The sequence below is a fragment of the Phoxinus phoxinus genome (assembly GCF_949152265.1).
Source record: "Phoxinus phoxinus genome assembly, chromosome: 3".
Taxonomy (NCBI): domain Eukaryota; kingdom Metazoa; phylum Chordata; class Actinopteri; order Cypriniformes; family Leuciscidae; genus Phoxinus; species Phoxinus phoxinus.
This window is the reverse complement of record NC_136878.1, coordinates 9,018,507-9,044,161: the sequence shown is the minus strand read 5'-3', so window position 1 is coordinate 9,044,161 and position 25,655 is coordinate 9,018,507. Positions and strand designations below refer to the sequence as shown.

Here is a 25,655-nt window from a genome sequence, read left to right as displayed (position 1 = left end):
ATACGGAGGTTTTCCAAGACGGGTTCCACTCGTAACAGGCCTCGCAAGGGTCAACGAAAGAAGTTGAGTCCTCGTGCTGTGCGTCAGGTGCAGAAGCTGTCTTCAAAAAACAGACACATGAGTGCTGCCAGCATTGCTTTAGAGGTTGTGGAAGCGGAAGGTCAGCTTGTCAGTGCTCAGACCACACGCCGCACACTGCAACAAGTCGGTTTGCATGGCCGTCGTCCCAGAAGGAAGCCTCTTCTGAAACTGGCTCACAAGAGAGCCCGCAAACAGTTTGCTGAAAGTAACCTGTCCAAGAGCATGAATTACTGAAACAATGTCCTGTGGCCTGATGAGACTAAGATGAACTTGTTAGGCTCAGATGGTATCTAGAATGTGTGGCGATGCCCTGGTGAGGAGTACCAAGAACATTGTGTCTTGCCTACAGTCAAGCATGGTGGTGGTAGCATCATGTGGGCTGCATGAGTGCTGGTACTGGGGAGCTGCGCTTCATTGAGGGAAACATGGATTTCCAACATGTACTGCGACATTCTGAAGCAGAACATGATGCCCTCCCTTCAGAAACTGGGCCGAACGGCATGATAACGACTCCAAACACACCGCCAAGATATCAACCGCCCTGCTGAGGAAGCTGAAGGTGATGGAGTGGCCAAGTATGTCTCCAGACCTGAACCCTATTGAGCACCTGTGGGGCGTCCTCAAGCGGAAGGTGGAGAAGCGTCATGTGTCTGACATCCAGCAGCTCCGTGAGGACATTATAGAGGAGTGAAAGAGGATCCCAGCAACAACCTGTGCAGCTCTGGTGAACTCCATGCCCAGGAGGATTAAGGCAGTGCTAGATGACAATGGTGCTCACACAAAATATTGACACTTTGGACACAGTTTTGACATGTTCACTTAGGGTGTACTCACTTTTGTTGCCAGCTATTTTGACAATAATCGCTGTATGTTGAGTTATTTTCAGAGGACAGTAAATATATACTGCTATACAAGCAGCACATTGACTACTCTAAAATATATCCAAGTTTCATTTCTATAGTATTGTCTATAGTATTCTATTGTCCCTTGCTGAAATGTGAGGGGTGTACTCACTTTTGTGAGATACTATATATATATATATATATATATATATATATATATATATATATATATATATATATAGTATATAAAATATATAAAATAAAATATTGTAGCAATACATTAATGAGGTTAATTCTCAAGATTGTAGCTGATAAAAATATGTTTTATGTAGTTTTGTAAGTAATAATATTTATTGACATATAGTTTATTATTTATTCCTTTTGATTTTGCAGTGAAACATGACATAAACATGTTCTTGACACGTTTCATGAGATTCACTCACCATCACCGTCAGCGTGTAATCCTTTAATGCACATGAATGATTCACTCTGGTTGTTGTTCTGTTTTTTGAGAATTCCAGCTGCATATCTGCATGAATGTTTCGGTTCAAGATGTATCATAATTAACCTTAAGATAGCGTGTAGCTCAATTATTTTTAACGATAAACAACCGGCAGCTGGTTTACTTTAATTTAACAATCACTGAATGCATCAGCTAATTTACAGTGACAGACTGCCATCAAACTATTTACCTGATGTTTAAACAGAAACATTGATTCATTTTAGAGCACCGGCCATATGTGTGAATTATTGCAATTAGAACCAGCATGCGAGGCTTATCCCAAAGGCTTGATGTCATCACGTCGTAATTAGGGACAATGATGTTTCTTTTATGATGTGATGTTTCATACAGAGCGAAAAGATATATTAGGATGCATCAGAGACTGCAGTAATCAGCTGGATACCATAGTATTTCCTCATTAAAGCGTGTAGCAGCTCTACTATTTCCTTTGGGATGGAGTCTGAGGTAAACATATGAGCTCACCTCAACCTTACCTCACCTCTGTGTGTCTATGTGCGCAAAGGTGAGCCATCAAATTTTTAACGCTCAATAAAGCATGTCAGTATGCACTTATTTGAAATGGATATGTGCATTTTTCTATTATTCATATCTCATGAATAAAACTCTCCTAAAATATTCCATTTTCTCCAGTCTCATCGAACACAGCTGAGATATCAGTAACCTTTGGAAAACTGACCCACAAGCTCTCCTTTCTCACCCTGCGTGGACGCCTGTAGACCTCCGTTGACTCACAAACACTTGCTGTTTAAAACGGAAACGCTGTTAAGAAAAAATTATGTATTCAACTGTCAAAAACAGATAAACGAGAGAGCAGATTGTTTTATAGCGGAGCTGAACTAATGCGGAAAGCAAGACAAACTGATTTTTCAACAATTGAAAGTAAACCAAATTACTTAATGTTGTTTTTCATGCACCATACAAAGTCACCATCTGTCGCTTTCGCTCAATCTCTTTTCCGTATACAGCAAAATATAATTACGGCCATTGTGAGAAAGGTCCTTGAGAATAAGGTGGTAATTCTGGGTCATAAAGTTTACCCATATGAAATGTCGTCTAACAAGACAACTTGTTTTGTATTGTAATAATGCAAGATTTTCTTTATCCGTAGCGCCCTCACAGCAGGACAATTTAAACAGGAACACTTAATTATGTACCCATAAGAGAAAGAAAGATTGTTTGGTGGGGGCAGGTTTGAATCCAGTGCTTCAGGTCGGCTGTTTATATCAGTGGGCGTCTCCTAACATGGGATTTGTTTGGTTTGTACTTTTTTTTATGAGAAAATTTTCAGATAAATCTGACACAGCCCTGGGGTTTGTTGTGAAAAGGCTTGAAATGAAGCCAGAGCATTACTTTGTGATCCTCCCACTTATATAAACACAAAACACTCACACACTAAGCAAAGGCACCCAAAATCTCTCTACCCACTCTCATATAGCATAAAGGTCCTCTCACATACTTTATAATGAATATACGCATGGCTTTCAAACACACACACACACGCACACACACACACACACACACACACACAATATGGCTAAAAAACATTTTCAGATATATTTTTATATATTTCCGAATATATGTAAAACAATACATTGCTAACATATTTGTAAAAATTATATTTACATTTTACACAATGATATTTATTCATAATTTGGCAGAAGATATATTAGTCTACTGTCACTTTAAACCCTGACACATGGATCCAACTGTTTACATTCACTTAAAACATAACTGTGTCTACGTAAATACTCGCCAAGACCGGCATTTTGAAAAAAAATTGTGTGTATTGTTTAAGCTGTTTAAGTGCAATAAGCAGTGAAAAATATAACTCAATTTAGTACTGAAAGGAGGCTGTATAATCTGGGAGAATGAGTAAAATGATGTACAATACTCGCAATCCCACGCCAAATTACAAGCCCATTAACACCAACAATATTCATCCGGAGCAAATGAAACGAATAAGTGAGGGGAGGTGGGTTTGTGTGTCAACTCGCTGTCGGAGAGATGAGAGAGTATCTATTCTGCGGACAATGAGTATTGGAAGTGTTTCAGATATTTCAGTTTTGATATGTATCGGAAAATCGATATTTTTGACAACACATTGCACTTTCACCTTTACTATTTCAGATTTCCTTTTAAAAGACTAAAATTTTAAAATGGCTGGTGTTAATGTCAAGCCCTGTAATATATATATATCGGATAACATTTAGCACTTGAACTATATTTTGGCCACAAAACCAAAAAGTTTTGCCAAATGGAAAACACACGTGCAGTTCAAAGCTCAAATAAAACACATTTGCACCAAACACTATGTGCTACAGTGAACTTATTAAACATATCACGATTTCTGGACAGAAAAGTTGCACAAGTTCTTTCAAGGCCACGGACCTCTTAAAAGGTGCCGAATGAGTGAAACTATTTTAGCACAGAAGATTCTCTAGACTGTTTCTCAACCGTCTCCGAAAGGCCATCCTCCCACACACTGTCTAGTCATAGTGTGTGTGTGTGTTTGTATGTGTGTGAGCGTCTCCATGCTGGCCTTGTTGGCGGGTTGCTAATTTCTTGCCAGGCCCAGCAGCAGGTGGAGGGTATTACATGCTTCTTTCCCCACACATTGGCATAGTTAAAGAAATAACAAAAGCAACCCACGGCATTTTCTCAGACAAGCTTTTATCGGCTCAAACACACCACAGCCAAAACCCACTCTAATGAATGCGGCTCTAGCTGTGTGACTGTGCTAAATATTCATATTTGTCACAACCACAATCATTGCTTCTTTCCTTCTTTTTATTCTCTTCTTTCTTTCTATTTTTAGTGGATGGAGGGTGAGGGTCAGCGTGACAACAGCTAATTTAAAGCGAAGGTCGGCCATCATGACCCTATGAATAATTGGCTTCTAGGGGTCGAAGGTCAATGCAAAAGTGCAGTCACTCAACAAAGAGGGCACACACACGGGCCGAGACTTCTGCTTCACTGACCCACACTGCCCCTTTTATGTGTGGACAGACTTTTATGGCCTTACGAATGACCTTGCAAATGGCCACTGGTAGAAATAAAGGACACTTTGATCAATACTAGTGCTTACAAGCATGCTAATTTCCACATATGCTTTTACATACTAAGCTGGTTTCACTTCATTTCACATACCATCAAGTATGCACTACTGTTGCATTTCCAAATTCTGTACTAACATTTTTTAGCATTGCATCATTCTCAGTTTTGACTGTTGAGTGTCTAAGTTGTCATTTTAGAATTCTAAACGGTGCTTGTGAGCGCCCCCTTTGTAGTTGATATGCAATGCACACTTTGCTGAGCATTTGTGGGATCTCCTTTTCTATTCTGCAAAGGATTTTGGGTAATTTTATCAAACCATGCACAAATCTTATAAAATACAAATGTACACCCTTCATGCACACTATTTTCAACATGCTAGAATTTGGAATATGCTAATTAGGATGGGTAGTATGCAAATCGGGATACAGAGCAAGACTTTTTACACTTCCAGTTCCAATAAAGTCGAAGCCAAAACCACAGTTGAACGAATGACGTCCGATATGAAACTCATGCAGTAAGCGCTAAGCCAATACTCTCATAATTATCACTGCTAGCACCGGCATCTTCACCATACTCAAGCCAGATAGGCCTCAGATAAGCATCAGAGAGCATATGACTCAGCAGTGTCTCCCAAACGCTCTGCACGGCTGTGATTAGCGTTAGCGATGTCAGCTAATGAATCATCCGTATTATGCCGCTGTCACGCTTGATTTCAGAGTTTAATAAAGGGATGTTTTAATTTAGCTCTGACTTCTCTGTGCTCTTCTCCATAGGTGAAAAGGTGGTCAGATTGGTTTGAATTTATTCATGACCGAGGCTTTCTACAACAGTACTGTTTCCGAAACTCATTACAGTGGCCCATGGTCGATTTGCTATTAAACGAGAGGTTTTAAATAGCATGCATGGGCTACACATGTCTAATTCATGAGGCTGTTGAAATAGTTTCTGAGTGAGACAGAAAGTTTGCTTCTTTTTTTCAAGGGAAAAACTGGTTCATAAATAAATAGTTTTTTTTTTTTTGGATTCATTAAGTTAAGATTTCGTACATTACTGAGAAGTGACCTATTCCCTGACTATTGAACTAACAGGCTGATTAGGATGTACCCTAAGATTAGAATAAATAAGTTAGTTTCTAGTTGATAATCTTACCTTTGTATCAAGCTAGCATTAATGTAGCTACAGTATGTAAATATTTGTGTGTTTTGAGAAGCTAAATACTCAGCTTTTAGTGCAATAGTTAATAAGATCAACGTTTAGTGCAATAGTTAATTCAGTAAGGTTATTTTTTAGTAGTTATAATCAACTTTGAAAAGCTAGCATTTAGATAGCTACGGTATGCCAAAGATTATCCGTGTTCTGAGATGCTTAAACCTCAGGAGTTTAACTTTATATGTAGCTCTTTCCACACAGGTGAAGAAGCAATGGAAACGAGGTTTTCTGATGGCCTGTTTATTTTGGAAAATCAACACTGAGCGCAGTAGCAAAACGTGCCGGCAGACATTTTGTGCACAAGTGTGTTTTTATGTGTGCGTCTGTGTATTTTCCATTAGTTTAACATTTCCTTGCCTTTAAATAGTGTGCATTCATTTCCAATGCATCCTAGATTATGCCAAACAGATCATAAAGCCATGGGGATGATTATTTTTTTTTTATTTTTTTTTATAGTTCGGAAGGTTCAACTCCAAGCAGAGGGACTCTCTGTTAGGGGCTAAACGTTTTAACAGCAGAAACACACACACAATAGTTCTCCCAGATGGGTTGTGCTTCTTATTATGGCCCAAATTGAGTTTGCAGGTCATTTGATTAAAGTAATCTGATATGAGATATTCGCGGAACTTAATTTTATGTGCGTGGGTGTATGCAACTTTAACATAATCAAAGGGACAGCGTCCTTTTTTTTCTTAGTGATTCAATGTGACTGTGCTTTATTATAGCATATGTAACAATATCTTCTAATCGATCACAGGGTGAAAGGATGAACTCTTCAGAAACCCAATCTGTTTAAACGTCCCCTCCTGTCTTATTCGTTACTCTCTCTACTTTTTTGTGCTATGTCCTTGATACACAATGGATTCTTTATTATATTCTCTATTATATGCATGTGTGTGACAGCTGACAGTCTGTTATATGAGGGAGTATTTCAGACACCCTGGCTTCATCTCTCCGTCCCCTTTCATGTGGATGCGTTTCTATCTCAGAGAGAATGAGAGAGAGAGAGATCACTCTCTAGAGAAGGACATTAACCTGATTGAAAGCGCCCACCCCTCACCCCCCGAGCTAGCGTGACCTTCAGTCACTTGTCTGTGTGTGTATCTTACACTCCCACAGGAACTTGAGTGAAAAAAGGGTCCTCTGGTACTTTTAGAGTTAGAAGCAGAAGAAAGACTCAAGATAAGGAAGACCCAGAGAGAGGATGGCTGTACATTTTGAGGCCAGTAGTTTCACAGACAGCTTTGTTGATTGTAAAGGGAGTGGTTTGGATTTTGATGCGTCTAGTCTTTTATGCATTTGGCAGATGCTTTTATCCAAAGTGTCTGGCATTGCATTTAAGGTCTATATATTTTTCATCAGCTCATGCATCGAACCCAGGATTTTGCTGTTGCTAGCATCATGCTCTACTGTTTGAGCTACAGGAATGCTAGCTTAATCACGCGCATCCAGCGTAGAGATGTGTTTATGATGCAGTGTCAACTTAGTGCATTAATATACCAACAGTCTTCACAATATCGTCTTTTGTGTTCCGCAGAAGAAAGTCATACAGGTTTAGAACAACATGAGAGTAATGTCAGTTTTGATTGAACTACCCCTTTAAAATCAATAAACAATACCTAATATTTGTGTGTGCTGTGCATTGTTGTACTTATTAATGTACAAAAAAGAAAACGGTTGGGTTTGTCCATATTTGACCCAAACCTGGGTTGAATCAACCCAGCATTTTTTAGAGTGTACACTCTAAAAATTGCTGGGTTGTTTCAACCCAATTTTGGGTCAAATATGGACAAACCCCAAACGTTGGGTTGAAAATGTAATTTAAAAATATAACCCAATGGCTGGGTTTGTCCATATTTGACCCAAAATTGGGTTGAAACAACCCAGCATGTGTAATGTAGCGTCTCGTTAGCTTAGAAAACTGCTTACATCATAATCCATTGGAATCAATAGTCTCCTGTGCATTTCACAAGTCTGTTGAGCTGCTGCCTATGAAGAGCGTAAAAATCAGTCACTTTTGAGGATTCTTGGAGGCACTATTGTGTAGGTCACTAGATCACCAAAGTAGCTCACTAGGAATACAATTTAAGCAATCTTCCATCCATGTTCTTGATCCATCAAATCAGCATAACTTGTTTTTTTCTTTAGTTTTATGATTTTAAAATGCCCACTGTAATAGGCAATGGACATTGTTAAGAGTGCTGTAGCAACAGTTTAAACTTGATCAGACCTGTCGAGCTTTTTAGAATGAATTGGTTATAATGAACAGCATTATGTAGTTTTCAAGAATCAAGAAAAAAAAAATATATATATTCTAGCTAGAAATGTAGTCTTAGATACTTCTTGAGTAAAAAAAGAATCTGAGCGAAACAGGGAGGGAGATGAAATGAGATGAAAATTACAGGTATTTGAGAAACTAGTCAAAGAGAAGAAGTGATTTATTCCACAGATAGCTTTCTCTCCCCTGACCGCAGCACGGCGGTGAAACAAATAGGTCCGTAGGGCAAGGAACAAAACGGAGAGATAGAGATGGCGAACGAGAGATGGAGGGATGATTTGGGTTAGATTGGGGTAGTGGGGCGTGCGGGAGAAATCAGAGACAAATTATTGTTGTGTGAGGCAATTGTTGCGATAGAATAAGCAGCATTCAGTTCAATTGAAGACCTCAGACTTTTGCAAATTGCCTGAGATAACAGTGTTGGCGAAAACAAGGCAAGTCGTTTGTATTCCCGCCGTCCCCGAATCTGCACACAAAAGAGGGACTCTCACTCAATCAAGAGAAAGAGTAAAAATAACCCACAGTGATCCCTTCTTTCAATCTCTCTATTTCTGCTTATCTCGCTTTATCTCTGAAGCTCTCATTTGCGTAGAGGAAGCCAATGGATTGAATCTGGCCATTGGTTGATGATCATAAATAGCTTTACGCCGCCTAAATCCCCCTCCCGCATGCTGGGAAGGAGGAGGCCGGGGGAAGGAAGATGATAAAAGCCGGGTGCAGGGAGGAGAGAAGAAAGGAAACAGGAAGATAAAGAGGGAAGTCTGAGGTGAAGTGAGCTGGGAGGGATTTGAAAAGAAACAAAACTACGTATCATGACAGTAAAGACGTGCATTTCGAACACACAAACACTAAAGATATCCGGAGATGAGTGCAGGGACCGATGGATTCGTGTTTCGGAATAGACACCGCAGTGCCTTCTCAGCAAAATAAAAGAAAAACAACACCAGCGATACGAAAAGCCAAATTTGTCCCAACATGACATGCGAGTGCATCGCAGATACTTGAGAATCAGCATAAATACAAGCCAGTGTTCCTACAGATGTGCACTGGATGTTGATTAAACTCGATCTGTCCTCCTTCCGTCACTGAGATCCTTCCTGTTTACATCCCACCAGATTTCATCATTGATCTCTCATCTTATCGTCTGCTAAAATGCTCTCTCTCTCTCTCTCTCTCTCTCTCTCTCTCTCTCTCTCTCTCTCTCTCCGTATTGAACAGTGGGATGCGAGTCGTGTGGAATGAAGGTGTCAGTTTCGTATCGTACAGCATCGCTAGACAATTGCAGAGCAGCACCGCATGACTCCCCATTAACTCCGCTAACAGGAAACACTGGAGAGGTGCAGAGGTGCATCGTGGGCCTTCTCTGCACCCCTTCTCTCTCTACTTTCACTTGTTTCAGCGGGAAGACATAGATGTCAATGAGAGAGGACACAAATAGTCTCTGCCCACCTCTGGCCCCAGTACCTCCGGCTGTCAGGAACTGCAGGGCGGAGGGAGAGCGATGAGGAAAAAAGTATGGCCTACAGGACAATTAACCCCCGAGGGAGCACAGTGGGCGTCCTGCACTTCCAGCCTATTAACATACTAAAGTACTCAACCTGAGTAAGACGCAGCCATACAGTTGGCCTAAGGGTTTTTTTACACACGAGAGAGAGAGAGAGAGAGAGAGAGAGAGAGAGAGAGGGAGATGTACACTATCCATCTATCTATCTATCTATCTATCTATCTGTCTGTCTGTCTGTCTGTCTGTCTGTCTGTCTGTCTGTCTGTCTCTCTGTCTGTCTCTATCTATCTATCTATCTATCTATCTATCTATCTATCTATCTATCTGTCTGTCTGTCTGTCTGTCTATCTATCTGTCTGTCTGTCTGTCTGTCTGCTTGCTTATGTACCTATACCATAAAAAAAATGTATAGTAAATATTGGTAAAGTAAAATTGTATATGGTATCTCTCAACATGCTCACCACTTGCGTCGTGTCATGTTTTGCTTGTTGTGTTGCAATGAATGTAGTGGCGTAGGATTTGTGCGTGTTTCAATATGTATAATATAATACCCCTGCACAATAACAGGAACTAATGCAACCGTGTCCCTGTAAGATATTGTACACAAAATACAAAATTTTGCTCCCAGGCTCCTAGCCAGCTCTCCAAACATGCTACAGTTCTCTGCTTAAATGATTATGCGCTCCGGCAGTCATTGCTGAAATCATAAAAGTAGAACATAACCGTAATCGTTATTGCATAATGTTAAAGCCAATCCTGTCGCATAGCTATTTCCTCCGCTGATCTCTGGTGTCTTTAACAGAAACGCGGCAGCCTATATGTCTCTCTTCTAAAGGCCCCTGTGGGACCGTATGCACACAATGTGGTTACCGTTGCATTGTCTGCTAATTGCTGTTGTTCTGTTGATCTGCTAACTCGGCATTGATGTGAGGTGGGGAATCAACCTATGGATGTGCCACACGTGTGAAAGCAGCTGGGTAATGAGGTCGTCGCAGTTGTCGTTAATGAAGCTGATTGAATTGGCAACACATGCAGCAATAATGACAGGTCACAGAGGGTATCCCAGCATCCCCTGCTCCTGAGGGCATGGGGCATAGCAGGGGAGGCATGGAAACACGTGAGAGTCTCTCTCACACACATGACCAACCAAACACACACTCACTCACTCATCAGTTTGTGCTTAAAACTCATCATTAGAGTAACTGACAGAGCAAGGTCAGAGAGAGATGGACTGTATTCAGAGAGAAAGGTTTATAGAGAGACGATGAAAGAGAGAGAGAGAGGGGAGAAGAGATGTGGTTTTACCAACCCAGGCTCATTGGAAAAACTTGCCTGTGGCGACTTTTCTGCTAAATGACATTAGATTGCATCTTGCACCGCACATTTCGCAAGACTTTCAAAGTGAAATGTCCAGTGAGTGGCACTAAAAGGTATATGCTCTATCTATTGAAAATAACGTTCCACCTACATCTGGTTTGGTAGGAAATGACTGTTTCTGCAACTATAGGCACTTTTGTCACTGCAGACTTTCGGATAGGCTCTCTCTTAAACACTTTTACACTTGAGTTATTGTATTTAATTTTTATACTAACAATGTCCTAGGAAGTATACACATACATAAGAATTATGCCCTTTTTATCATTTTTTCATTCTCATTTTCCACCACAGATTATATTGTGTTTATTAGCGTTATGGAAATTAGATTTAACTTTGTTATTATTATAACTGATCTTACCGTCATAACATGAATGGAAAAAAAATACATAAATAATTTTCACACAGTAAATATTGAAATAGTTTTTTTGTTTAGCTCTTTATTTAAACTTTTATTATGTATTTGTCATAAATTAAGATTGAAAGCCTGTGTCTGGGACAAGGGTTAAACAGTATAGTTTTAGACATATAGTTTTATAGCTTTCTGAGATTGCTTTATGACTTTTATATAACAAAAGGGAAAAAAACGTTCATGAAAATTAACCCTTGGGACATAAAAGTTAAAGTAACACCTATAAATGAAAACAAAAGGTTAGATCTACATAATAGTAGACACAAAGTGAGAGAAAAAAGAGGGAACAGATTATCCCAAAGGGCATCTTAACACGGTTTCTTTTTTTTTCTTTTTTTTTAACTCTTGGGTTGATAAATAAGTGGTTTAAACTGTAGTTCAGCTGTTTTGTCTAGATTGAAAGGTGACCTTGATCGTGGAGCTATTGCTCTATGGGGCGAGGGCCACTGGGAGGGGGGATCCCGGTGACAGGAAGGTTTTCCTGTGGGATAGGAAGTGGGACGCGCCTGCAGCTGATCAAACTCCATTTGATTATTAAGACTTTCATCTATTCTCATTCACTGATGAAACATCACACTGCCTGTTGATGTCATAGAACAGACACGCACACACTCAATCATTCAACACACACACAAGCTGTCAGCCTCCCACTCTTTCACACACTCCCACTTCTAACATCATCAGTCACACTTACAGCACACATGCAGTTCGACCACAACAACATTCACACTTTCTTCTACAAAAAAAACATACATAATACATGCATGCCAGCTGCAGGCGCTGCCACAAAGGCATAAACAAAGAGCAAACAGCATTAAACCTTCAGCTCAACACTTTCATCAGCACAAGACTGCAGCCTTGAGAGTCACTCTGAAGTCCTGAGACTCTTTCTGAAACTCTGAGGGCTGAGTTCAATAAACCATCACGCCACTTTTGTCTGCAGTATTTCAGTGCAAAATGCCTAATTTATTTCACAAACGCAGTTACAGTTTAACCAGGTGGAATGCAGCTGCTGTGCCGTGTTATTCAAATTAAATCATTGTCATTCTTTTCAGTGCAAAACACACCTCCTTTCTATGTAAATCAGGCTTATTATAGATTGTGACTAATTCACAAATCTCTTTGCTTGGCGCAATTAACATTGTGCTATTATCACCTGTGGAAAGCAGGCGGTAAATGGAAGTTCGTTTAATGGAGGTGTTTGTTTCAGGGTTGTGTGCCAGAATTGAATGGAGAATGCATTTAAATCTGAATTCGAATGTAAGGAAGTTACATTTAAGTAAATTAGTGTGTTCATAATTTTAACTAAAAAAGCAAAGTTTGTCAAGACCAACTTTATATATTGCCTTGATAAAGACTTGTTTAAAAAAAAAAAAAAAAAGCCTTAAAGGTTTATAGACTTCGATAAGATGGATGGATGGATGGAGTGGTTGATGGATGGATGGATGGATGGATGGATTGGTTGCTGGATGGATGGATGGATGGATGGATGGATGGATGGATGGATGGATGGATGGATGGATGGATGGATTGGTGGATGGATGGATGGATGGATGGATGGATGGATAGATGGATGGATGGATGGATGGATGGATGGATTGGTGGATGGATGGATGGATGGATGGATGGATGGATGGATGGATGGATGGATGAATGGATGGATGGATGGATGGATGGATGGATGGATGGTTGGATGGATGGATGGATGGATGGATGGATGGATGGATGGATGGATGGATGGATGGATGGATGGATGGATTGGTTGGTGGATGGATTGGTTGATGGATGGATGGATGGATGGATGGATGGATTGGTTGGTGGATGGATTGGTTGATGGATGGATGGATGGATGGATTGGTTGCTGGATGGATAGATGGATGGATGGATGGATGGATGGATGGATGGATGGATGGATGGATGGATTGGTTGGTGGATGGATGGATGGATGGATGGATGGATGGATGTTTTTAATTTTGTATTTTTTTGTGAAAATTATTTCAAATTAAATCCTACCCCATTTTTTTCAATGCAGTAACATGCCTTTAAAAGTAAATTGATTTCATAAAATTATTTTAAATCTAGAGGTCGACATCTTAAGACTAAAATATAAACTTAGTTGCATTGTTGTTGTTTTGTCTGCTTCTTGTATATGACCAACTACCTTTACTTGAGTAGGATAAATATAAACTACTACTGCTTGCTGACACTTACTGCTGGTTCACCTGATATTTCCGCTTTATTGTTGCCTGTCGTTTTGGAAAATAATCCACTGGAAAATATATAGAGTAAACAGCTCTCGGTGCCATTGAGATGTACGTGTCTGCGGTGGTTCACGCCAGACTGAATGCGTCAAGCATAAACAAGACTTAAGGGCCAATGCAGAGACCTTGAGAAGGCTGGTGGCTCCTCTAACCACCTACTGCCCTGCATCTGCGGCTATAAAAGAACCTGCCTCTACTCTAGGGGATGAAAGCATCCCGTCCTGTTTTGACTAGTGCCATCTGATCTTATACCGAAATAAATAGATCATATGCTTAAGTCAGATTTCTTTTATTCTGATCGTTCTGTTTATGCGGTGTACATTTCAAGAGAGTTTGGGTTTGACGTAGGTGCTTTTTTGAGGATTTGTTGAGCAGCTGGTGTTGAGTGGTCAGTTTCTGCAATCGTTGACATGGTGTAGAGATAGTGGCAGGATGTTGGGAAATTACCGGCCACTGACATGCGAAGGGCTTTTGTTTAAGTTTCATTAAAGGAGGGATGATTGGGGAACGAGGGATGGAAGGAAGGAGGAAAGCTCTTGAGTGAGACACTGGAAAAGATGTGTTTATGTTGAGGGGTGGAGTTGTTTCCTCTTGTGCATCAGTATGGTCACAGTCCCCCATCATGCTGTTGCCTTGACATCTGCTGTCTCTTGGGGGTCAGTAGGTCATAGTTCAAAGGGTCTTATTTTAGTTTAGATGATGAACATGGGGATTGGCTGTTGGTCCTAGAGAAGAGCTTATTATTGACAGGAAGACAAGAGCAGATTGGAAGGAGATGGGAAACGCTGTAGACCCACAAAGCTGGTCATCACTCAACCTTTGACCTTTTTCCGGACGTGCATGAAAAAACGGCGGACGTTTGTTTTCTTTAGGGAGGAGTTCATTTCAAAACACGCTCTTTGAATATACGTCCATCTTCACACAGATCACGTCCTTTGGCAGAAGGACAATGTTTATTACATGACATGTTTTTTTTTTGTATATAATATTGAATTTATTCTTTTGGAATTTGTGTAACTGTAAACTGTAATTGTTTTGAAATTCCTTGTTCTCGCCATATAAAGTTTAAAAATATGCTTTTAACAGAATTAATTAATTAATTAATAATAAAACATACCTAACAAATATCTTTACATTATATATACATATATATATAGGCCTATTATATATAGAAACTAATATAGCTTTTTTTATTTGTAAATTGGTCCACCAACAGCAATGTTCCTCCTGATTCGCACATGACAAATGAGATTTACTCTCTGTTCTTGCTGGTTGAAATGGTTGTTTTCCAGAGATTTAGCACAAGGTCTTTGAGAGCTGCTCTGCACTGTTGCTTTTGCTCTACCCATAATCCCTCTGCAGGTCAAGCATGATCATATGAAGCCTCTGAGTGAAACAGTCAGAAATATGTTAGTGACCAGCAACACAGGACTTGTCTTTTATATATGTATACTAACTAATATAGTTACTAACTGCTAACTTACTAATATATATTAACAAATTTTCTAATTTAATTAACTTCTATCTATCTTTGAGTATCTCTTTTAAGCAGTATATAATGTAGTAATATTATTCAAAGATATAATGTATATAATTTATAGTTTAAATAATATAAAAATATATGATATAATTATATAGAGTAATATATAGAGATAATAATATGTATGTATAGAAAATAATAGAGCTATATATAATAAATTAATAGTAATTGTAAAAACATATAGAGTTTATAAATCTTATATCATTTTATTTATTTATTATATGGGAGAGAGCAACATAGCATATTTAGTTCTGAACTGCCGTGCAAGAACAAGTGCAGAGAGAACACAATCACATGTTTTTAAAAGTCGAGTAGACACCACCTGTCACAACAGTCTGACGCATTCCAGATATAACACAGATATAAGCAATGGCGCATTGATCCAATAAAAAAATGGCGTGCAAGTGGAGATGTGAGTCATCGAATTGCTATATTGTAACCCTTCTATAACGGACAACTCATTTGGAGTGAATCGCCACCATCTCTGACTTCTCTTATCTGGCTCTCTCTCTTTCATGCTAATGAAAAAAGAAAAACAGAAATCAATGGCCGTGAGATTGCTACCGCACAGGTCCACATCTCAATCCAATGATGGCAAGAGGCCACCCCTCCACACTTTCTTATCGTTGCGAACATTTAAATTCACACAACCTTTTCAGACTGAATGATAAAACACAGTGCAGGCAGAGAGAGAGAGCTTTACATTGTTATCTTCACCGCTAAACAGTATTTGACATTTGACGCACATTTAAAAGTCAATGGGTTTGCTCTCAAATCAGCAAATATTATCAAGGCCCTAATTTCCCTTTTTAATGGAGAGAAACAGGTGTGAGTTGATGATTAGAGCAAACGTGTGAAAACGGCTATTGCTGAACAGACTGGACCGCTCAGGCCTTTTTTTTCCCCTACTCTTTCCCTTGAAACCTTGCTTCGGGCATCATCATAATGCATTCAGGAGAACGCTGACTCCAATTATAATTACAAGCGCACGTCTTGTTTGTCCGTGGCTGTCAAAAACAGGCCTTCTTAAATGTGCGACATGTTCTATGGGACACGATTGTGAGTTGTGTTGGTGCAGCCTTGCTCTGACAAGCATCCTCAATTTGGCTGGTGGTCTGCCAAGATCCATTTATCTGTGTACCTTCTGAAAGAGTGTAAAATCTGTCATTAAAATTGTCCTGACTGTGTTTTCTCACTCCATAAACAGTTCCAGTTCTGTTGGGATAGCGACAAGAAGGCTCTAGGGATGTTGGCGTTCGTCTCGTAATCACTTTTGTTTATGTTTTTTTCTTTTTTTTCTTTATCTCCCCTGACAGGAGCCGTTGTGCGCATCTGGAGCCTCCACATCTCGTCGTCCAATCAGAACCCTCGCTTCAGAATCTGAATCTGCATTCCGTGGAGCAGAATAAAAGGAGTGGGAAATGGGAGAAATGGGGTGTGCGAAAGTTCTTCTCGTGATGTTCGTGATCGGGTTTGAAAAGGGGATTTGCGTCAACTGGAACCCCGTCCCACGCAAGACAGTTAAATATAATGGTGAGTATCTAATGACCAAACCAAACTGTGAGCGATTCCTCCCATCGGTGACTGCGCAGCAAATGAGCCCACTGTCCTGTTCCCGTTTTCTTTCTTTCTCACAGTATTTTTATGGCACTTTCTTTATTTGTCTGTCTCTTTCTTCTTTTCTTTAGTCGACCCCTCCCTTCATTCTCTATGCAGATTAGAGATAAGAGGTGTGATTTCTGCTTTGAATTTACTGAGATATCACATTACCTGGGTGGTTTTATAGGCTTTTATTGTAAAGAGCTTACATCCCTATTCATTTGCACTCGCTTCATTTGTGCCTGTTCTCCCTTTCTCACACTGTTTTCTATTTCACCGCTCTCTACTTCTCTTTTTCTCTTACACTTCCTCTGGAGGGAATTCAATGAGATTGAATTGTGCCTGGTGAGAGTGCTGTTTAAAAAAAAATATATATATCTTTATCCCTATTTTTTTTTCCTATTCCTGGAAAAACTTCTAAGCATCCTTAAGACATCTAAGCATCCATAAAAATGCATTTACCTGAGAAGCAAAATTGCATATTTTTTTCAAGATTAGTTTTCAGATAATATCATTTGAATTATGTGTATTTTTCTTATCTCTTTGGCATTTATTTATATTTTTTAAGCATACATCTGACAACGTTTAATGAGGTCTATTCTTAAAGTAGCAGAAAAACAATTTGCCAGTGAGGTTATAAAAATTATTTTGGCTGTCAGACTGAAAACGCTTTGGAAGCTTATTTTCACAATTTTGTTTCTCAAGTAAATCTGTCCTGTTTTAGTCATTTGTAGATGTTTTTACAGCAATATGGAATAAAAACCTGTCTAAGAGACTGATTCACGTGTTGTATTTGAGATAAAATCAGGTTAACGGCACAGGCACACCATCAAAATTAGCACTGATTTCAATTTGTACGCTTTTTGCATGCCAGTCCTGAATAAAAGGTTGTGGAGGACGCAACACACTAGCGTGATGTGGCATACTATGCTGAGACTGTAAAACTTCACTTCATTACTGTAGTCCAGACACCTGAATCGGCTCTTTTAAATGCAGAAAGTGCACCAGTCTACACCGTGTGTCTGGATGGATGCCCTGTCATAATGCTCTTCTCCATCATTTGATGAATTACTTCTATAAAGATCAATAGAAAATGTTCTCAAAAAAATTCAACATAACAATTGAACATAGTATCACAGTCAGTTAGCTCTGCATTTTGTAAATGAGCGAGTCGATTTGTAAAAATTATTTTGAAAGAAGTGTCTTATGCTCACCAATGCTATATTTATTTGATTTAAACAAAATACAGAAAAAACAGTAATTTTATGAAAAAAAAATATATATATATTTTTTTACAATATAACTTTTTCCCTGCTATTGACGGAATTTTCCGGCTTACCGTGTTTTCACTGTTATACGGTAGGAGGCGCTATTACGCATCTTCTGAAAGAGTACAGAATATCCTGATCAAAACATAGGCAAAGAAAAGCAGAAACAATCGATGGCATATGTAAGAAGATGCATATGTAAATAATGCGATCATCAACGTTAAACAGCATATAAATCAAAACCTGCCTATTGTTACCGAATGAAATGTTGACCAAGGATGAGGTATAGAACTGTGAAGCCTTGGGGGTGTTGATGGACTCAATCTACTCCATCTGTATTTTTTTTTATCATTGTTCATTAATACGATCTGGATGTACAGTAGTTTTTGTCAAAAATGCGATTTTCTCTACTTTTTGCTCAAAATGTTGCCGTTTTTACGAAACCCATAAGTGTTGATAAAAAATAATGCATGAAGCTAGAATAAAACGTTATTGTAAACTTTTGTTTAAAAGCAGAGGGTCTTTCTTTTGATCTATTGCATGTTCAGATATTCATTCAACAAAATATTCTGATAGCCATGAAAGTTTTGTGAAAATTATCAAAAATGCTGGTGCTGGCTGGCAAAAACACGGTCGGGAATGGGTTAAAAAAAAAAACAGTTTTTTATTTAAATGTATTCAAAATGTTACTTATTGATGTCAAGGATTAATCAGGATTCTTTAAAGAATAGAAAGTTCAAAAGAACAGCATTTATTTGAAATGAAAATCTTTTGTAACATTACAAATGTTTTACTGTCACCTTTGAGCACTTTTTAAAAAACACTGTAGTGTACTTAGAAGGAGGCGTGTAACATGAAATCATTCTTGACTCTTGGCACCGCAATATTACAGCTTTTCCACTAGATTGCTGAAATGCTGCGTGCAAATGTGGCACAGCGTTTAGTTAATTTGCCCCTCAATCTTTTCCTGTTTTAATCTAAAACAGCTACAATAAACATTAAGCAGTACTCATGATTTTATGTACACCCATAAATTGATAGCATCTCCTTTTAAGCCCTCGGTAGAGATCGTAGCGGCTGGGAACACAGCCTTAAATGGCCAGGAAATGGATTTAGTTGAGCTACAGCAAGTGAGAGGGACGTCAAAGAAAGTCCAGAAAGAACAGAAAAGTACACAGTGTGTCTGGTGTGTTTAACTACTGTTTCAGCTCATGTGTGACTTCGTTTGGGCCTTAAACCACATAAACAGTAGGCCTGCGCAGCACACATGCGCTTTTCGGGGGAGGATGAAAGCCAGAAAAACAGGCAAAGCATCGGAGTGCACTTTAATGTTTGTGTGCGTGAGCGCGCAGAGTGCTCAGACTGGCAGTCTGAGGGATTTAGAGCTCCAGTAGCGTGTGTGTGTGTGTGTGTGTGTGTGTGTGTGTGTGTGTGTGTGTGTGTGTGTGTGTGTGTTTGTGTGTGTTTGTGTGTGTGTGTGTGTGTGTGTGTGTGTGTGTGTGTGTGTGTGTGTGTGTGTGTGTGTGTGTGTGTGTGTGTGTGTGTGTGTGTGTGTGTGTGTGTGTGTGTGTGTGTGTGTGTGGTTGGAGGTGGAGAGCTGGATCGCTGCAGAGATAATATTTACCCAGTACTTTCCACACCCACACCCCCTGTAGACCCCGCCTCCACAATTATCCCCATCTTAAAGAAACAGAGGATTCGCAAGCATTCCAAACACTTGTCTTTAGTCTAACTAAACATCTTTTCATTCCCATTTTCCCCCTTTGTTCATTATCAAAGCGCTGTACGTGTCTCTGTGTGAATGTGTGATGAGGTTTCATCAACTACACATAATCAAGCATCTGTGAGGCTTGTGGTGTTTTCAGCATCTGCCGTCTCACTATATGAGGATGTGAACACATGAACTTTGTCTCCAGAGCTGCTCTGATGCTGCATTCACACCTAATTGACCGTTCGCAAAGACCCGCCCCCTTTAGTTACTGTTGCTATGTCCGACAAGCTACGCCGCTCTCACGCCACACCATGTTCTCACACAGTGAAAAATACATCGCGGCGCAGAGAGGAGACTGACAACGCGCTGACAGACAGGACAGACCAGGTTACTTTTGGGTTACTTTTGATATTAAACAAAGTCTCACCTTTCAAATTTGGTCATTTTTTAAAAGAAATTGAAACAATACATACCGTTTTGTGTCTCTTTAATGTGTCCGACAGATCGCTGTAGAGCATCAGTAAAAGCTGCTCGTGAACCGATCATCTCTTCCTTCTAGTTCATTTATATCATCAAATAAACATGAATGAACATAAGAAGGAATGTTGTTTTAACCGCAGAAAGGCGTCTGTACACTCAGTTTTTCAAGTTCAAATCTTCCAATGTTTAATCTACTAACTCTCCTGACTGCTTTGTCGGACAAAATGGTGGATGGCGAAGTATGATTGGTCAGATCACCTGTCAATCAAGCTCCCTGCGAAGGGTCAATTACCCCAGTCTCATAGGGCCCTATTTTATCGATCTAAGCGCATGGTGCAAGTGCACTTAGGGCGTGTGCGAATCTACTTTTGCTAGTTAAACGATGGGAGAAATGGTCGGCACGCCCAGCGCATGGTCTAAAAGGGTTGTCCCTATTCTCTTAATGAGTAATGGGTGTGTTTTGGGCATCTCATCTCCCATTCCCTTTAAAAGCCAGATGCTTGCACCATGGCGGATTGCTGTTTACATGGCGGAATTTGCAAGCAGAATAACTGAACGCTTCTCCATAGAGCAAACGGATCTGCTCATTCGCGAGGTTAAAGCGCGCAAGCAGACCATCTACGGGACAAGCCTGATTCCACCATATCTTTATGTACACAATAACAATCTTTTACATTGTAATCCTTTTATTTTTCATATTTGGCATGTTTGTGTGCTGCTGCGCATCCCTGTGTGTGCAATAAACAGAGTGTATGTGCGTTGTGGACTCGCCTATAGGCGCACATTACTAATGAGCTCTTTAAATGGCAAAAAAATACTGCGCCATTGACCAACAAAAACCTGGTCTAAAGTCAATGGCGCAGTATTTTTTTGCTATTTAAAGAGCTCATTAGTAATGTGCGCCTATAGGCGAGTCCACAACGCACATACACTCTGTTTATTGCACACACAGGGATGCGCAGCAGCACACAAACATGCCAAATATGAAAGTATTTTTTTTCAGTTGCCTTAAAATAGCAACGCGCCAACAATGCGCCTGAACACACCTCGTTTTCAACATATATCGGAGCACTTGCCCACTATGGCTCCAATGGAATCCAGAAAAATTCAAACTGAAAAAGGGAATTCGGGAACAAACAAAAAACACAATATGAGAAAAAATTAAACTGATTTCATAAGGCCTGGCTTGTTTTGGCAGCCATTAAACTGTTGTCTTCATGCTGAAAAACAGCCCTGAGAGTTCAAAGAGGAGTCATATGCCCCGCCCACTTCCACGCCCCACCCATAACTTTCCACAGCAGAGCTCCACAACTGCCGTCCTGCCACAACAGAGACCGAGAGCAGGTCAAACAGAAAATTAAAGACGAATTTTAACAGAGACCAAAGGAAACTCCCGCTGACTTATAGAGGAATAGTATGGACGTCCAACGTGCTGAGGATGGCAAAGCTACAGAGAGAGAGAGAGAGAGAGAGAGAGAGAGAGAGAGAGAGAGAGAGAGAGAGAAAGGGACTGCCTGCCTAGCACATCTCTCTACCCTCCAATTACTATAATGACGGCCTCGGCTGAAACGGACAGGCCCACTGCGAGTGTATGTGTGCGTGTTTCCGTCTATCAGTGCCAAACTCCTCCCCACACACAGATATACACAGACGTCTGTGATTTATCCTCTCTAACAGACGCCCTCTCCTGCGCTTCTACTTCTCATTGTCTGTAAAAGTGTTTCTTTTTTCATTCTATAAATCTGTCTCCCGTACCCTTTGTAGGACTGTTCGCTCCAGAGTTTGTTTGTTAAAGGGGACAGAAAAAAAGAAAGTCTTTCTATTTTTTTGTGCGCTTGCCACTTTCATGAAAAGGTCAAACTTGGTACAAGCTGTGAGCTCAATTCTCGACTGCAGTCCCCCCCCCCCGGTCTGTCAAACGACGGCCTATTTTCAACAACCTTTCACACATCTCTCCCTTTTACCGTCATCCAGTCTCTTCCACTCACTCTTTCATTTTCTTTCAGTCTTGCATGTTTTTCCCCCATTTCTACCTTGCTCTTTTACTCCCATACTGTAATTTTTCAGCGCCCACACCTTTTTTGCTCTCTCTGCCATTCCTGCATGTTGGGCCCTGAGGACAGTTTCATTGCTCTGATGCTGCTTTTTCATAACTCAGGAGACTTAAAGTCACCATGAAATCAGAACGGACCTTATTGACGTTCCTAATGCATGTTCCTGGACTTATTGTGCATGTTTTGGCAGTTTTGCGCAAACAAATCTTGCTCTGCCTATAAAATGACTGCTTTTTAATTTATCCAATTATTTAAGATATTTAGTCCTATTATATAAGTTCTGTGCTACTTTTTGTTGTTGTTTGCTTATGTAACGTATTGCAGACTTTGGTAACTTGTGATATTGTTGAGATCTCTTATTAAACTTTCCTAGTGTTTTGGAATATTGTAACTGGTTTCTGGCTGATCTAAGATAATCATTAGTTAGTCCAAGATGACCGTTAGCTGGTGCAAGTGTTTGTTTAGCATTATTTATAAACTATAATAGTGTTTATTCAGTAGTGAATTAGGTTTGTTTTCAATTTTAGTTTGTTTTAATCATTCATTTTGCTTTTGTCATTTTTATTATTTTTATATTTCTATTTAGCTCGGTTTTAGTCATTTCAGTACATCAACTTTAAAAGATTTACATCAAACTTTTATTTTAATTTTATTTCAGTCTTATTTTAACAACACTATCAAACTGCTAAAATATCTTTAAACAGCTACAAGTTGATCTTTCCAACTTAAAGTAAGGTTAAGCTGGTTTTACAAGCTAGTGCCATTAACTAATGACCAGCTGTTGACTAACAACTTTCCAAAACCCAGCAACTAGCATGCGATTTTACAGAGAATACTAAGGTTTTTTTCTCAGAAGAAAAACATAATTGACACAAAAGTGCTGTAAGTAATTTCAGCTAGCTACTTTGCTAACTCCCACCATTTTGCTAACTTCAACCACATGTCCTCCTTTCAAATCCCATCTAAAACATGTTAGCAAACCAGATGTCTGCAATCATGAACATGCAAAATGGTTCACATGTAGAGAGCGTTTCTGATAGGCTAGTCTTCAGGCGTGGGCCGCTCCCCTGTCTCGTTTTTGCTGTTTACACTCTAGCGCTGTCACCGAGACACATATTCCAGTGACATCTGTCAGGAAGTTGGGATGTCTGTCACCATGATATCAAAATTGACAAAAAAATGTTTGTAATACTGCAGTATTATAAATTATTTATCTGTGCACATCATATTTTTGAATTCATGCGCCCTTATAATCTTTAATCAAAACAACTTCCCCTCCCTCTTGCAGTGACGTCTCTTCACTGATGATGTACTGTATAAACACATCATTTTTCATATATTTTACATTATTGCTGCGCTTCTCTTCCCAGTCTGTCAGTAGCGCTCTGTTTAGTTCCGATCTTTATGAAGCCCCTCCTTTGGAAAATCATAATTTTTAACCTCTGATTGATCGGCTGGATCAGTGTGTTTTGATTGGTCAACTGCTTCAAGCGTGTTTCGGAAATGTCACGCCCCTTACCATAACTGCAAATTTCACTGCACTACTAACCCAACTCAATCAGGTCCCTTCTTTTATTTTTTGCGTATGCCTGGGTGGGAATTATTTAAATGAGAGATATTGTGACGAGTACGTTCCCAGAAGAAAACGTAAGACTACAATCGAGGTGTTTCAGGGAGTTCAGAGTGACTTTGTGCTTTGTAACTTTGCAGACTTTTTTAACGCTCAAACAGCAACATTACACAGTAAAGAAAGTTGAAAAATGAATAATAAATCTCTGTATGCTAAGCATTTCATTGCTAACCAGGAAAACCAGCTTTTCTAAAGATGTTTTTTTCTATAGTATGGAGACAGAAATATAGCCTGGCTCCGCCCTCCTACGTACTTCCGCTCAATTTTCATTTTCCTTCAGAACTACGTCTGGGATTGTGGTATATTCTTGGGTTTTCTCCGATCAATTTTTTACCGGTCCAACCAGTTAACAGAGGGAGTGGCTGAGAACGATGACGTTGTGGTCGTGCGCTAGTTTGAGTCGTCATATGTCACGAGACTCACGACCAAACGTTAGCGATTGGTTGGCAGATCCAGGGTGGCTGTGGGCAGATCCAATAGTTTTGAACTTCAACAGAGTACCCGCCTTCAAGGAAATGAACGCTTGTCAATGGAGAGAGGCCAGACTCTCTGTACAAATGAAATGTATGAGAGTCTGGTAGAACCAGGCTAACAGAAATAGGCATATATATATATATTCCCATATACTGTTTGTGTCGTTTTCTCTACAACTCTTTCTGTCGACGTTCCCTCGCTCGCTCTCTGCTCTTTGTGAGTTTTTCAGGCTATTGTTGTGGTAATCTGTTCTGACCATTTCCTGTTGCTGAGTTGTGTTCTCCCTTTCTTCCCTTCCCAAGCAGGGACAGCCCCACTACCACTCCTTCATCTAATCTACTGCAATTACAGCACTTCCCCTCGTCCCCCCAAACGCCCACTCTCTCACGCTCTTAAGCGCACCGTTTGTGTTTGTGTGTCAGCGTAAACACGCCACCTGTGTCTTTCTTAATGTGTTTCTGTTCCCTTTCTTCTCTTTTTAATTGTACTGTTATGTGTCAGCATCAGACGGTGGCTCCTCTCGTCTTTGTCCTAGAGAACGTGGGTGTGTTTTTATAGCCTGTATATGAGTGTACACGCTTCTCTCTTCCTAATTAGTGTGTGTGTGTCCATTTTCTGTGTTTCCAAGTCATTTTTTGTATCCATGTCAAAGCTTCAAAGGCCTTAAAATAGGTCTTTAATAGCAGAGTGTGTGTTTGGAGTGCTGCGGTTATGAGCTATAAGCAGGGCAGGACTGTATTTATAGCAAAGCTGCTTTGTAAGGAGCCGTTGAGGAACATCAGAAGAAAACTGCAGCCTTCAACTTGACTCGCTTCAGTTCTGCGGCTCGGTTCCCTCAACCAGAGCTCACTGCTCTCTCATTCGGCCCAGCTCAGAAATTATGAAGGACAAAGACACACACACACACACACACACACACACACAGAGTTCACCTCTGTTCCCTTTATGTTGCTCACATCTGGATTCCATTCAAAGTGACATCTATTTTTAGATTGTTCCTTTTTTAGTCTGTTCACTTGTAGATAGAGACCCACTCTCTTCCCATTAGATATGCTGCTGTTGGCTTTGGTCTAATTGTTCTTTGTGTATTCCATGGTTTACATCAGCCTGGTTAGTTTGATTGGTTTGACTTTTTTAAAATTAAACACTGCAAACCATACAAAACCAAGTTTAGCATCAGCAATCAGCCTCTACTGGTGGACACTGGAACTACACCTTATGGCATCTTTGTCCTTTGACGGCCATTCAAAAATGTACATCCACTTTTTACACACACACACACACACACACACACACACACACACACACACACACACACACACACACACACACACACACACACACACACACACACACACACA

General features: G+C 39.9%; 1 protein-coding gene across 1 annotated transcript in view; it reads left to right on the top strand.

Annotated features, from left to right (window-relative positions):
* Positions 1-25,655, top strand: part of sema4c (sema domain, immunoglobulin domain (Ig), transmembrane domain (TM) and short cytoplasmic domain, (semaphorin) 4C) — a 59,524-nt gene that overhangs the window by 15,042 nt on the left and 18,827 nt on the right. The window contains exon 2 of the mRNA XM_079607507.1: positions 16,395-16,611. Within this exon, the coding sequence (XP_079463633.1) occupies positions 16,500-16,611 (112 nt within the window). The 5' untranslated portion in view covers positions 16,395-16,499. The remainder of the gene's footprint in view (positions 1-16,394; positions 16,612-25,655) is intronic.